The 13719-nt window shown below is 38.4% G+C and overlaps 1 protein-coding gene across 4 annotated transcripts in view; it reads right to left on the bottom strand.

Annotated features, from left to right (window-relative positions):
• Window positions 1-13719, bottom strand: part of LOC126297885 (GTPase-activating protein and VPS9 domain-containing protein 1) — a 280670-nt gene that overhangs the window by 100198 nt on the left and 166753 nt on the right. For 2 of the 4 annotated variants that reach the window (XM_049989182.1, XM_049989180.1), the window contains exons 16-17: window positions 12013-12225; window positions 5215-5531 (exon numbers count right to left, since the gene is read on the bottom strand). In XM_049989182.1, coding sequence (XP_049845139.1) covers window positions 5215-5531; window positions 12013-12225 — 530 coding nt within the window. The remainder of the gene's footprint in view (window positions 1-5214; window positions 5532-12012; window positions 12226-13719) is intronic. The other 2 variants (XM_049989183.1, XM_049989181.1) reach the window with 1 other exon arrangement.

The raw sequence follows: 13719 nt of genomic DNA, 5'->3' as shown, positions 1-13719 counted from the left end.
TAATGTCTTCTTCATGTGCTCCGTGAGAATGGTTCTTTGGTTTATGGGATCCAGTACTTAAGCCTGGATGGCGTTGGGTATTCTGTTTTTGGTCCCCACCATATCAGGCGTTCCGTGCATGGTCCGTATCCACCAAGAGAAGGTCTAGGTGTCCTCCCTTGCAACTGGTGCTCCACCCGCTGTCCACATCCTGCTTGTTCATTCTCTTGCATCATGCCCTTTGTCTGATGCCCCGGTGTGCATCTGCAGCATGCCAGGCATTCTATCCATCAACTGCTGCCACCTTGGCTGTCCTCTGGTTGTCTTGGGCATTGTGTGTGAAGTCCTTGACTATTTGGGCAGGCCTCCAATGCTGTAGTCTTCATTGGGCACTCCAGGTGTTCCGTCTCCTCTGTGGAAACAGGGGCTCAGTCCAACGTCTGTTACTGTTGGGCCTGTCTAGTGACCTGTCACCTCTAGTCTCTACTCCCTGGTGGTCTGTCCAAAGGCTGTTTTCTTGTTCTCCATCTCATTTCTCTTTCTCATTGAACCTCAATGTCGTCTCCATTGTGTTTTCAGAATTTCAAGTGCTGGATTCCTGGCAGGGTTGAGCTGGCATCCAGTGTCACAGCTAATGAGATTCTCCGGGACCGTGATCTCGATGAATTCCTCTGTGAGACTGTCCCAGTATCTCAGGGTCTGTGTCACAATTGCCAGGCAGTTCTGAGAACACCAACAGCTGATGTGTTTGAAGCACGAGTGCATTATTAACATCGAGTATTATTGGTTTCCTGGTGTATTTACCATCTGTAGCTTCTGATGATGAAGTTTGCTGATTACTGAGTGCTATTAAATACAATAAAAAACTAGACTCCATCCGGATGCGGATATGGAGGGGCATGTGGTCAGCACACCGCTCTCCCAGCCGAATGTCAGTTTATGAGACCGGAGCCACTACTTCGCAGTCAAGTAGCTCCTCAGTTTGCCTCACAAGGTCTGAGTGCATCCCACTTGCCAATAGTGCTCGGCAGACTGGATGGTCACCCATCCAAGTGCTAGCCCAGCACGACAGCATGTAACTTCGGTGATCTGACGGGAACTGAAGTTACCACTGCGGCAAGGCCGTTGGCTATTATTAGATACAATGAGATACGAAAATAATGGGTAAAGCAAATGATTTGTAACCTTAAAAGACTGCAGAGATAAAAGCACTGATTGGCACCAATATGCATTCAAACAGGGAGATTTCTCAAAGATTGCGCATATCAGAATCACCAGTAAGGCACTTAAAGAAGAAAATTGATTTTGATGAGGAATTAGTCCCTCAAAGGAATAACACGTGGGGCAGAAGACCAGCATTCTCACTAATGTCCAAGCACTTCTTAAAAAAGATGTGCCATGTGAATCACTTTGCTCATACAAAAGAAATTAAAATGAAACTGGAACACAGTGGTGTTAATGCACCTCTACAACGCAAACCTTCACAAATGAGCTTCAAGGCTCGTTGGTCTGCCCAACAACCAAAATTAACTGTTTCTATGATGTCAAAACATCTCATCGAGATTTGGACTTCTGAAAATCAGTGAGTATCATAAAATTAGACAGTATCTGCTTTCATACTGCAGTGATAAATATATTTTCTGAGTTCAAGGCCAATCTTTAAGCAAAATACAATGGCTTTTACATTTTGTTTCATACTTTCTTTAGAAATGAGCATACATTTGAAATTTTGGTAAATAAATATCAGTTTGTATGAAGGTGTTCTGGGGAAAAGTATTATCCTAACTGTATTTTGCAGACTGTGCAACATCCCATCAAAGTCATGATATGGTCTGTCATCAGTGGCAAAGGCACTGGATATCTGTACTTTGTTGAAGGAACAATGTGGAGGAGGTGTTAAGAAGGAAGCTCATACACCAAACAAAACAATGGATCCCTCAAGGAGAACCATTTGTGTGTGTGCAGGGTGTAACTTCATGTCACGCAGCAAAATCAGTAGAAGCGTTTTAGCAGCAAGAAAACATGCATTTGTTATCCTGGCCAAGAAATTCTCCCAGCATGAACCCAAACGAAAATGTTTGGGAGTTAGTGATAAGGGAAAAAGCAAAGGAAACAATCACTACAAAAATTCATCTCATTGAAAAGATGTGTGTCATCACCAAAAGATGCAGGGCACATTACAGGCATGTATTAACACTATGCCAAGCCAAGTTGAAGCATTAATAGCTGCTAAAGGTGGTATGACAAACTATTAAGAAGTTAGGCCTAGTTGCACTTACTGGACTCCCTTTAAGATAATTAACATTAAAACTCAGTGTTTTATGTTTTTAATCATTTGTAATGATTAAAGAACAAAACAACCTTTGCAGTTTTGTGTAGCTGCTACGCTCTTATTATGTTAAAATTCAAGGTGCATCTAATACACGGCCAGGGGCTGTAATGTTTTACCAAAGAGGCGTCTTTAAGTTGGTGCTTCAGTGGGATGATTGCCTCACTGTTTACGACAAGTTTGCCCAATTGGACTGTACAGCCTTCAAATGAAAACTTTTTGATTGCCCTTTCTAGTAACACAATAGGAAATCATAACCCCATGAGTTTACATCCACAACAATTTCAATTAGATTGCTAAGTATAGGAAGTTGCACAGATCATACCAGTACACAAGAAAGGAAACAGAAGTAGTCCACTGAATTATAGACTCATATCATTGATGCAGATCTGTAGTGGGATTTTGGAACATATGCAGTGTCCCTGCATTATGAAATACGCTGATGAAAATGATCTGTTGACATATAACTAGCATGGATTGACAAAATAACGTAGTGAAACTGAAGAAATATTTGAGTTTCCCGAAGGAAGTGTTATTGGCCCTCTATTGTTCTTGATTTCTGTCAAATTGCAAAATGATTAACACAAGATAACTGCACTTGGGGCGTGAAGTGGCAATTGACTGAACAACAAAAAGTGCCAGGTCCTCCACATGAGCACTAAAAAAATTCCATTTAAATGTGGTTGCAATATAAATTGCATGAACTTAAAGGTTGTTGATCCAAATCAGTGGCTACAGATTAGAACTGCGAACACCTTAAATTATAACCATAATATAGAAAAAGTGGGGAAGTCTAACAAAAGATTGCATTTTCATGGCACAGCATTTAGAAGATGCACAAATCTACTGAAGAGACTGCGTACACTTTGCCTGACTATACTCTTTTGGAGTATTATCGCATGGTATGGGATCCTTCCAAGATATAATTGACAGAGGACATCAAAGAAGTTCAATGAAAGGCAACTTGTTTCTGGATATAATAAGCAAATTGGGTGGCAATTATTAACACTGGGGATAACTTTACATTAAATTACAATCACCAACTTTCTCCTTTGAATACCAAAACATTTTGTTGATTCCTGCCTATATAGGTAGAAATCAGATAGCGCACAAAAAGATTTATACATCCATTTTCCCCGTGTGCTATGTCATAGTAGAACCATCAAGAAATAGTCAAAGTGCTTCTATGAACTCGCTGCCAAACACCGAAGTGTGAAATGAACTGTATTTACCCAATTATAAGATGAGGTTTTCCCCCCAATCTGTCATTCAAAAAATACAGGGTCATCTTATATTCAAAAATTGAACTATTGCTGCTGAGGTTAATATTTTACATTATTTAATATAGTATATAGGTGTCATCTTAGATTTACAGATGAAGCTTTGACTATTGCTATCACAACTGACGATTTTGTGAGACACGGGAGAAAATAGCACCAAATTCTATCATCTTTCAAACTATTGTTGCATTTGAACAATGTACAAACCTTATGCCACTTTTTAAGTAAAGGTAACATGCAAAAGTGGAAATGTTATCCTTCAAAAAACATTACTTGATTCTGAATCCAGATCAATATTTTATTTGATTATAAGAGATTGTAATTATTTACTATGTGGGTTGCAAATGAGAAATTTAATCACTGTTCACATATTAGAATATCAGGTAAAAATGTTACCACCCGCTTTTAATCAGCTTTACAATATGATGTTCCCATTCAGATGAAACAAGAAGGAAAATTTATCGAGAATGAAATGTCTAAGCAATGAAACAAATATTAAGATGACTAATTGTTGTGGTAAGAATAAATTACAGCAGTAAGACTCGTGGAGATAGTACCAATATATGTCAATAGATGATGGATGTAGTGCAAGTTCAAGAAGTGAATCAAATCATGATTGCAATCTTTTATTTATGTATTACTTGCTGTCGATACATATGACTTGCACACCAGACGATACTGCAGCCCACGTTTCGCAATTTCTCATGCACAGCACTACAGAAGGGTTGGAGGGGGAACTGTGATACCAGCTTGGCTGAGAACTAGATGAGTATGGGATGGGGAGTAGTGAGAGTAGTAACAAATTTCATCAAGTTGCTATCCATACTTTCTAGGAACATCTACCATGTTTAAGCTGCAGTTTACCTGAATCCATTTGTTGTCGGAATCCAACTGACTTTAAAACTGGACAAATGCTTAACAAGAGTATCCATTTCTGCAGACGACAGTAAAAGTCTAGATGGGTGCCAGTGGTGTATTTATGTGTCTCGTGCTGCAGTGTTGTCAATGGTCACAATGAGGTATGATGGAAATGGAACGGGGTGTGTCAGCTCCTGGTTCCATGCAGCCAATGAGAGAGCAGCGGGCAAATGATATGTTTGGAAGCAAGACACATTGTAACCTTCTCACTTCAGTATAGAAGCAATATCCGATAAGTACTCAGATAAAAACAGCTGTGTTCTCAGGTCCCACAGTAACTACAGTCTAAGAAATCACATCATATTCGGAAGAGATAGCCAGAAAATACTTTTGAGAAGGAAAATATAAATTTCACAACTGTGCTATGTGGATGATGAGGATGATTAAAAATAGTGATACCACACATGACAGTGTCAGTAAGCGAAAAATACAGAAAAGAGAATGGTCTGAAAATTAATTTAAATCATTTCTTTTCATTTATTTTATTTATCCTTATATTATCAAAATGTAGACAATCAATAATAGAATAGCTATCATGTTAACATTTTAGGCAGATATTTCATATCAATAACACACTTTGTAATTTTGATTAATAAGAATATGTTAAAAATAACTTCTCAAGATGCTTCTTGAGAAAAAAATATAAATTATACTAAATTACTACAAGAAAACTGATTAGACTGTCATTTCATTTAATTCAAAACTTACCTCTTGTTTTAATTCAAGATCTGCAGGTGTGTTCCCAGCAAGTTGAGTTGATGCTTGTTCATGGATGGCAGTCTGAGCTGCTGCAGTCTGAGCAAAATTGTCATCTATTGCCGGTGATGCCGCACATACTCCATTATACTGAACTACAGGAACTGGACCATTCTGGTTCAAGGGCGGTGATGCCATAACTACAGGGCTTGGAATGTTGACAATATTCTGTGTACCTGGTGACACCAAGTTCTTTCCATCTACTGGTTTATCTATCTTGTCTATTACATGTATCAAGCATGTTTCTCCAGAGGTGACTGGAACACCTGCTAATATTAAATAAGGCCATATACAATGAAATCACAAACATATAATCAACATCTACTTTCTCACTATTTAACACTCTTTATAAATACAAAATCCCTACTGGCATGAATTAATACGGTGCTCTCTAAACAGTAGATCCATGATTCACCCTCATACAATTGAGATCACCATGCTAAACATGTTTATTTCCACTACTGAATTGCTGCTTGTAGGAGTACCATTTTACATTAAAAGATGTGGTCACCCTTACACCAGCACATCTCAAAAATAATATTAATCTTATACTACTCAATTAAGAGCTTTTATGTTAATTTCTTGCATGTCAACAGTGGCATCCTTTGTCAGTATATAAGTGAAATATTTAGTATCACTTTATTCAGTCTGATAGTAATTTTTACAGTTTCTTCAAATGAACTAATTTCTCACTGACACTTTTAGAATACACAGTTACTTTTGACCTAATCTGTCAGGTGCTAGGGCAGAAATCCATTTCCCCAAATTAAAAAGAAAGAAAAAATTAAAGATACTGATAAAGACACAATTCATACAAAACATGTCCACCCCGGGTGTCATAAATCCTTCTTGGAGACCAATCATATCTTTAACATAATCACTGATTCCAGGATCCTTTATGACAAGATTGCTTAGTAGTAAATGATGCATCTCGTCTGGCATTCTCCTTTTCAAGCACTTTACCTTATTGCATGCAAATTAAATTTGTACAACAGAAACATATTAAGCAGCATGCTCCATTCTTCATGTAACTGAAAACAGCTCATGTTTCCTGGTGCACTGAATAGATACCTTGCACAGTAAGGCAAAATTGCATGGTATTCTATTAGTCTTTCCCAACATTGCATGGATTCTAATCCCAGATATGATAAATGTGTGGCTAATCTCTTAACACCAACGGACACTACTCATTTTGGGTTCTCTTTCAGCGGACGCACACATAACTACACATACTTTTGGGGAAAAAAATAGTTTATGTAAATCTGAAATATGTTTTACACATATATGGAAGCAGAGCATATCAATTAAATCAACAGTGGATGTTAAATTTGAGGTAGAACACAGAAGTATAATGGTTGCACTGATAATGTTAAATGAAACAAAATAATGACTTAGGTGAAAAGTAATACCTAAGCTTAAAGGAGCATTCATGCACACATTCAAAGAAATTTCCTCAGCTGTATTTTAGACATTTAAGGGAGAACTTAACAACTGAGCTGCAGACAAAAGTTGATGGATACTACTGATTGCAATCTTATTGAAAGGTTCATTCACTCGCTCATTTGTAGTTACATATGGACATCTAGAGAGGATTAAAACTGCACTGAACATCTCTCCTCACTAGTATCATAACAATGGGTTTTATTGCTGCATCACCTCATTTGGAAGGATACAAACACAAAATTTGAGATGTGTCTATTGAAATTAGAATCAACACTTTCACTGTGGTTCAAAAATTCAGTGTCTGCATTAGATAAATTATAAGTTGTTTATTTTGTGTTTGATGTTCAGGATAACACACTCGTCAAAAAAAGATAGGTTAAATGGAAGCAGCACACTCCTTTCCTTGTTAAGGTTTAAATATCATACTCAGAGCTAAGAGAATGTTCCAAGTATGATATAATTTCAATCAATAAAATTTTTCTGGTTTGTGACTGCACTGTCAATATGTAAAACTACCGACATTTCGGCTACTTTTGTAAGGGACCTTCTTCAGGGTGTTTTTGTTTACTAAACAAAAATGTTGGTAGTTTTACATATTGACAATGCGGTCATATACCCAGAAATTTTTTTTTATTGATTGTGAAAATGGCTGCAGAAGCCTACGTTTATATATGATAAGATCCCACATACAGAACAGCCCTATATTGGTTTCCAGTAATCTCGAGAAAGCAAACTACTAGATGACTGGATTTGTATTGAAATTGAAAGTTTGTTGAGCAAGATTCCAACTACATTTATAGTCCACCATCTTACAGTCTGTGGAAGAGGGTACTTTGAGTTGAATGAGATGAATGAGATGAATGACTTTTTGTACAGCTCTGCCCCAGTTCAAATGTCCTGCTAAATATTATACAGTTGTTACTGTTTCCAGTGATTGATTGGCAACTGTGTAATTGAAAAATAATGGGTGTTTCCACCAATTTATGCAAAATTTGTACATTTTTTATTCTGAAGGTCCAGTTCCAGCACCATGGGTATTCTCCACCATTCCCCTTTTTTCCCCCCCCTCTACATTTTTTCTGGATTTTCCTATATGCAACACAATGATTCACAAACAACCTTAAGCCCTTCTATCCACCAGGTCATTTGTACAAAGTGTGAACTGTAACAGCCCTACAACTACAAAATTTAATAATTTCCTCCTGTTAAAAATATAATGCACGTCCCAGTTGTTAAGAATGAGAGGAGAGGTCTTACAATTCTCCTGACAGCAGAGGTCAAGAAATCTGCATCCACATTCATTATAGACATATTTGAGCTTTTGGTTTAAGCTGTCTGCTTTGCTTCAACCAGAGAACTGTGATACTTCAGAGAACGATAACACAAATTGCAAGCTGTACTTCCATCACTCCGAGTGCAATAAATGCCACTAAAGGTCTGGGCAGCAGTCTGAACCTGTCAACTACAACTTCTACAGTATTTGTTTGTGGGCAATGCTCAATTCCCTACATTCACACACAAGCATATGAAGAAAGTTAACTGCTTTTGTTTAATTGCTCTAATTTTAGTCCACAAGCCAGCTGCTGTAGCGAGCGGTTCTAGGTGCTTCAGTACAGAACTGCACTGCTGCTATGGTTGCAGGTTCGAATCCTGCCTCTGGCATGGATGTGTTTGATGTCCTTAGGTTAGTTAGGTTTAAGTAGTTCTAAGACTAGGGGACTGATGACCTCAGATGTTAAGTCCCATAGTGCTTAGAGCCATTTGAACCATTTTTTTAGTCTGCAGATCCAATTAAAAAAAAATTAAATCTGAATTACAAAAGGGCTTCCAAGATTCCAGAAGCAACAGTTAGCCAGTAAAGGAAGGGGGGGGGGGGGGGGGGGAAGGTAGGACTTGCTAGATGCATGTGTATGACTTAGTAATTCATATTAATATCCTTGCATGGTTTTTTTCTCACCATTAGTACAAGTTCAGTTAAGAGATGAATCAGAATTATTCTACAGACAGTAGTTACCCAGATCCAAAAAAAATCTGATGTACAGCAAAAAGGCTGTTTCCATAGACAGAGTTTAAGGGAAAGAAACATATTATCTCAGTTTTGAAAAAAAAAAAAACTGTATTTGCCTGGATTTATCATTTTTACTTTTAAGTTAAACACAATTCCCAAACTGTTGGGAAAAGGAAGACAAAATTAATGGACTGAAGGGTCAAGATAAAAAGGTCACTTCTCATAAATCAAATATTTATTTGTGTATTATGGTCTTGATTAGAAAAATACATTTTGCAACACATTACACCATCATATAATCATAAAAGGACTGACTGATGTCGAATATAGCTTTGCCCATTTGCCAGATTATTATCTGCTCCCGAAGATTGGAAGAGGTCACCAACTGTCCCTACAGTCAAGAAAGCCATTAGGAAGGATTGTAAAAATGACAGGTCACACTAATACAACACTGTGCCAAGGTATATGAAAAGATCCTGGAGAGCAGAATTCAAACAAGGGTCAAGAACAAACAGAGAGGACCGGCATGGTTTCAGATGTCGGAGGTCAACTGTTGACCTCATATTTGTAATGAGGCAGCTCTAGTAGCACCACTATGAATTTGGGGAAGACTCTGTGATGGCCTTTCTTGATGTAGGAAAGGCATTTGATAGTATCTGTAGAAGAAAGGTCCAGGACACACTACAAAAGAAGCAAGTGGAAAAAGGGACAACAAGCAGGGTGGAAGAGATGTACTGTGGAAGTCAGTAGTGTGAAAATGGGAAATGAAAGGACATATTGGTTCCAGCAAAAAGGCAGTGTGAAACGGGGCAGTGCATTGTCACCTCTCCTTTTCATTGTGGTGTTGGATCAGATAATGACTAAGGCGGGGGGGGGGGGGGGGGGGGGGGAACAGAGAGAGAGAGAGAGAGAGAGAGAGAGAGAGAGAGAGAGAGAGAGAGAGAGAGAGAGAGAGAGATATGAAAGCAATGGTCTTCACAAGTGACTTGATGATCTACAGAAACATGGAGGAGAAGATTCAGGAACAGCTGGATCCTTAGAAAGAAACTACGAGACAGTATGGAACGAGATTTAATGCAAACAAGTGTGAGATTCGGGTCACAACTAGAAAGAAAGATAGACCAACTAGCAGAGTAAGGATTGGACATGAACAACTGAAGAAGGTGGAAACTGTCAAGTACTTGGAAAGTGCGATAGAGGAACTTTGAAGAAATGAGAAAGAGATCTGGCATACGGGCAGAAGCATTCTTGCGAAGTGTTAGGGGCTTGGTTTGGAAGAAAGACATCCTATAAAAAGGCAAAGAAGGGATATGCAGTAGTTACTACAGCCCAATACTGACCTATGCTTCTGAAACATGGGTAATGAAGAAAAGAGATGTAAGCAGATTACAGGCGTGTAAAATAAAGTTCCTTGGAAGGAGGACAGGAGTAACAAGGAGTGAGAAGATGAGGAATGAAAGGGTAAAGGAAAAAGTGAAAGACGAGCCCTTGCAGAACAGGACAGGAACATCAAGGCTAAGATGGTATCGGCACTTACACAGAATGGAAAACAAGAGGATTCCCAATAAGATACACGAAATGAAGATGAGAAGGAAACATCCAAGAGGAAGACCAAGGGACAGATGGCTGAAAATTGTGAAAGAATGTGTCGATAAGAGGGGCAAGGACTTGACAAGAGTGAATACGGAAAGATGGTAGGCAAACAGGACGAGATGACAAGGCTTATGTTGCAAACAGACGCAGCCTGGGGCTTGGAACTGTTCATGATGATGATGATGATGATGATGATGATGATGTGCTACTATTACTTTGGTAACTTTTGTTGGAAATGTTGTATAGGAGGATTGAAAGTCATCATCTTATCCAAACAACTGACTACCTTCCACGGACAGTTTAAAAATAAAATAGAGGTGTGGGTCTATATTCCACAAAATAAACCACCATAAAAATTTAAAATTATTCATATGAGTCAGTATGCAGCTTATTTTTATCTTTGAGGTACATCTTGCAATAACTAGTTGATTGTTGACAATTTGCTTCTATCAACAGAAGTAATCAGCTAGTAATGTGGAAAAAAAAACCAAAACAAACAAACAAGGATTTATGTGCTAGAACAAATTCCAAATTTGATCAAACAAAAGGTGGAGAGGAGACTAATTTTTGAAATGAACAGGTCATCACCATAGGAGTTGAAAACAACTATTTTGAGTTTTCTTGGATAAAGAGTGGGCTTCTTTAAACTGTACAGTGTTCTAAAAAAATCAAAATTACTCTTCACCATAGCATACTTCTTGACACACCAGTATTATATTGAGCATGCAATGGGGGATGCTATCTGAAATTACTCAAACTAGTCAAAATAAGGGGAAATGAGTAGCTAGAAATGTCGTTCAGTTGCACTGCAGCTTTTGGCAGCAGTTGTTCTGACACAATCCAAATATTCTTGACGCTACACCCTAGTCATTCCCAAAGCAGGAGTTGGATACAAAGATGTGGGAGGACAGCAGAAATCTCGCATGAAAAACTGAGTGACCATAAAATTAATCTTATTGTCCACCACCAAAACCAAATGAAATTAGAAGCAAACAGAATTAGAAAGAATGAATTATATTTGTCATTTCTGTGTAAGTCTTGCAGATCATTTAAAAACACAGTATACAAAAGCCTCTAAATGATATATACATGGTATTAAAGTTCTCATGTTTTAACCAATAATAGTTACAGAATTGTTAGGCTAACGGCAATTAAAACATACGCAAACAACTATTAGTATACCACACTAGGTTCATCTATTCCCAATTCACACTCATTCACACATACTGATAGATTATTATTTCAGCGCATCACAACTAATCTCAAGCACTCCAGGTCTTCACAGATGAGGTGCTTGAAACTGGTTTATGTATAATGATGTTCTGCAAAGGTGTATGACCAATGATGCAATACTACAGAAAATCCTGATGACTTTAATGGTCTTGGGCATGTTTTGTGCAAATTTTGTCTATGGCTGACAATATTCTGGTGCGAAAAATGTTTCTTATCTAAATATATTGGATATAATTGTTCTCAATCTCCACAAGTAAATATCCTGCACAGTTTCTCATTCTATACCCACACCAGCCTTTTTTTCTATTACTTAAATGCCCCCCCACCCCATGTCAATCCGATCTTTGGCTCTCAAAACAACCACTTTTGAATGAGACTGACTACTGTAAAATGCTAACTCAAATTTCAGAAGCCGCTGAAAGACAGATTAACATGAATATATTGCATTCAGGATACTCTACATTTGACTTTACCTGGATTTCTCCGAAGGAGTATATTATTTGCATTATTGTCAACATATTCCATTGTGCGTCGCCTGTAGTCAGCTTTTCCTCCACCTCTACCAGTTACATTCCAACTCGGGTGAACAAGTGTCTCTGTCCTTGTAGGTGAGACTGGGACAGACAAACCTGCTATACGCCCACTGGCTTCCTCTCTTACTGGTCGGAAGGCCGAGTTCAAAACACCTACAAAATATAAACAAGTACATACAGTAAAAGTTTCTTATAAATGTGTTAGTAAATGACTTTTGACTACATTGCCAAAGAAAAAAGTCACACATGTAAAAAACAAAGAGAGAGAATGTGTGTAATAAAAAAGTCCTTGAGACATATGAGGCAATTCTGCCTATGATAATGATAGAAGCTGAAGAAATGAATTAAAATCTGTGCCACAGCTGTAACTTGAACCCAGGTCTCCTGCTTACTAGGCAGATGTGCTAGTCATTACACCACCGTAGCAGTACAGATAACACAGCTGTGTGGACTGCCCTCCCTAACACAAACTTCAACTCACACCTTCAGCCTATTTTTTGCCCTTCTTAAATCAGCAGTATTGCCGAGACTCTCTGGTATTGGAATAGTACCCCAGCTTTGTACGTAAGGGGTCGCCATTCCAATATCAGAGAGGCTCGGCAATATTAACAATTTATGAAGGGGAAAATAGGCTGAAGGCATGAACTGAAGTTTGTGTCATGAAGGGCACTGGACTAGGGTAGTCCATGCAGCTGTGGTATCTATACTGCTACAGTGGTGTAATGGCTAGCACATTTGTCTAGTAAGCAGACAGCACAATAGCTCAGTGTGTTCGGGCAGAGAGCTGGCTGGCCTATGTAATAAAATAACTGAGTGAAGAGTTCTACAACGAACTTCAACAGATGTCATGTGACTTCCGCTATGACCAACAATACTGTACAAATTGAAGGAAAAAGAAGTGAGTAGGAGGCCCGGGTTCAGGTCCCAGCCATGGCACGCATTTTAATTAATTTCTTCAGCTTCCATCATTATAAAGAGAGAGAGGAGACTAGCAGAGCAAGAAGGCAAAAAGAGGCAACTTACAATGGAAAATGCATCCCATAACAATACTTATCAGCCATGGGGAGCATTTGTTCATGTGATGGCTAGCATGATGCAGGTGTAACGGATAAACAAGATTTTTGTTTTAAGCCAGCTTACATTAAACACTTTATTCACGACCATATGCTATATTTGCAAGACTGTGAAGAAGATGGGTCTAAGCGTCAGTCACAAGGTGAACTATGATGGGCCATATTTAAATATAATTAATAAACGCACAGATTTCCACTTCTTTTTAAATGCAACTGATTGTGTAGGTTTACGAAAGTGACAATCTGGACACTTATGGGTATCTTTATGCTGGTGCAGTAGTAAGGGTTTCACAAATCTTTGATTGTATAGCTCTTGCCTTAGGTAAAAATACCTCTAAATGCAAGCCATTCATTGGATGGAGTGACCAACTTGATCTCCCAGTCTTAAGATTTACACAGCATATGTAATGCTCTCAGGAGACCCGTTGTTGCTCACAATGCTACCTTGTTGCATTGAGAGCAGCTTTGCTAGAGAAATGGACTTCACTTTCTAAGGACTTCACAGGTTTTATTACCAGCTCGACACATCATTCTATGTCCCACTGGATTAATGCACCTTGTTCAGGTGTTACTT

The sequence above is a fragment of the Schistocerca gregaria genome, chromosome X (genome assembly GCF_023897955.1).
Source record: "Schistocerca gregaria isolate iqSchGreg1 chromosome X, iqSchGreg1.2, whole genome shotgun sequence".
In the NCBI taxonomy this organism is placed as follows: Eukaryota; Metazoa; Arthropoda; class Insecta; order Orthoptera; family Acrididae; genus Schistocerca; species Schistocerca gregaria.
The sequence above is the reverse complement of the archived record's forward strand: the minus strand, read 5'-3'. Positions and strand labels throughout refer to the sequence as shown.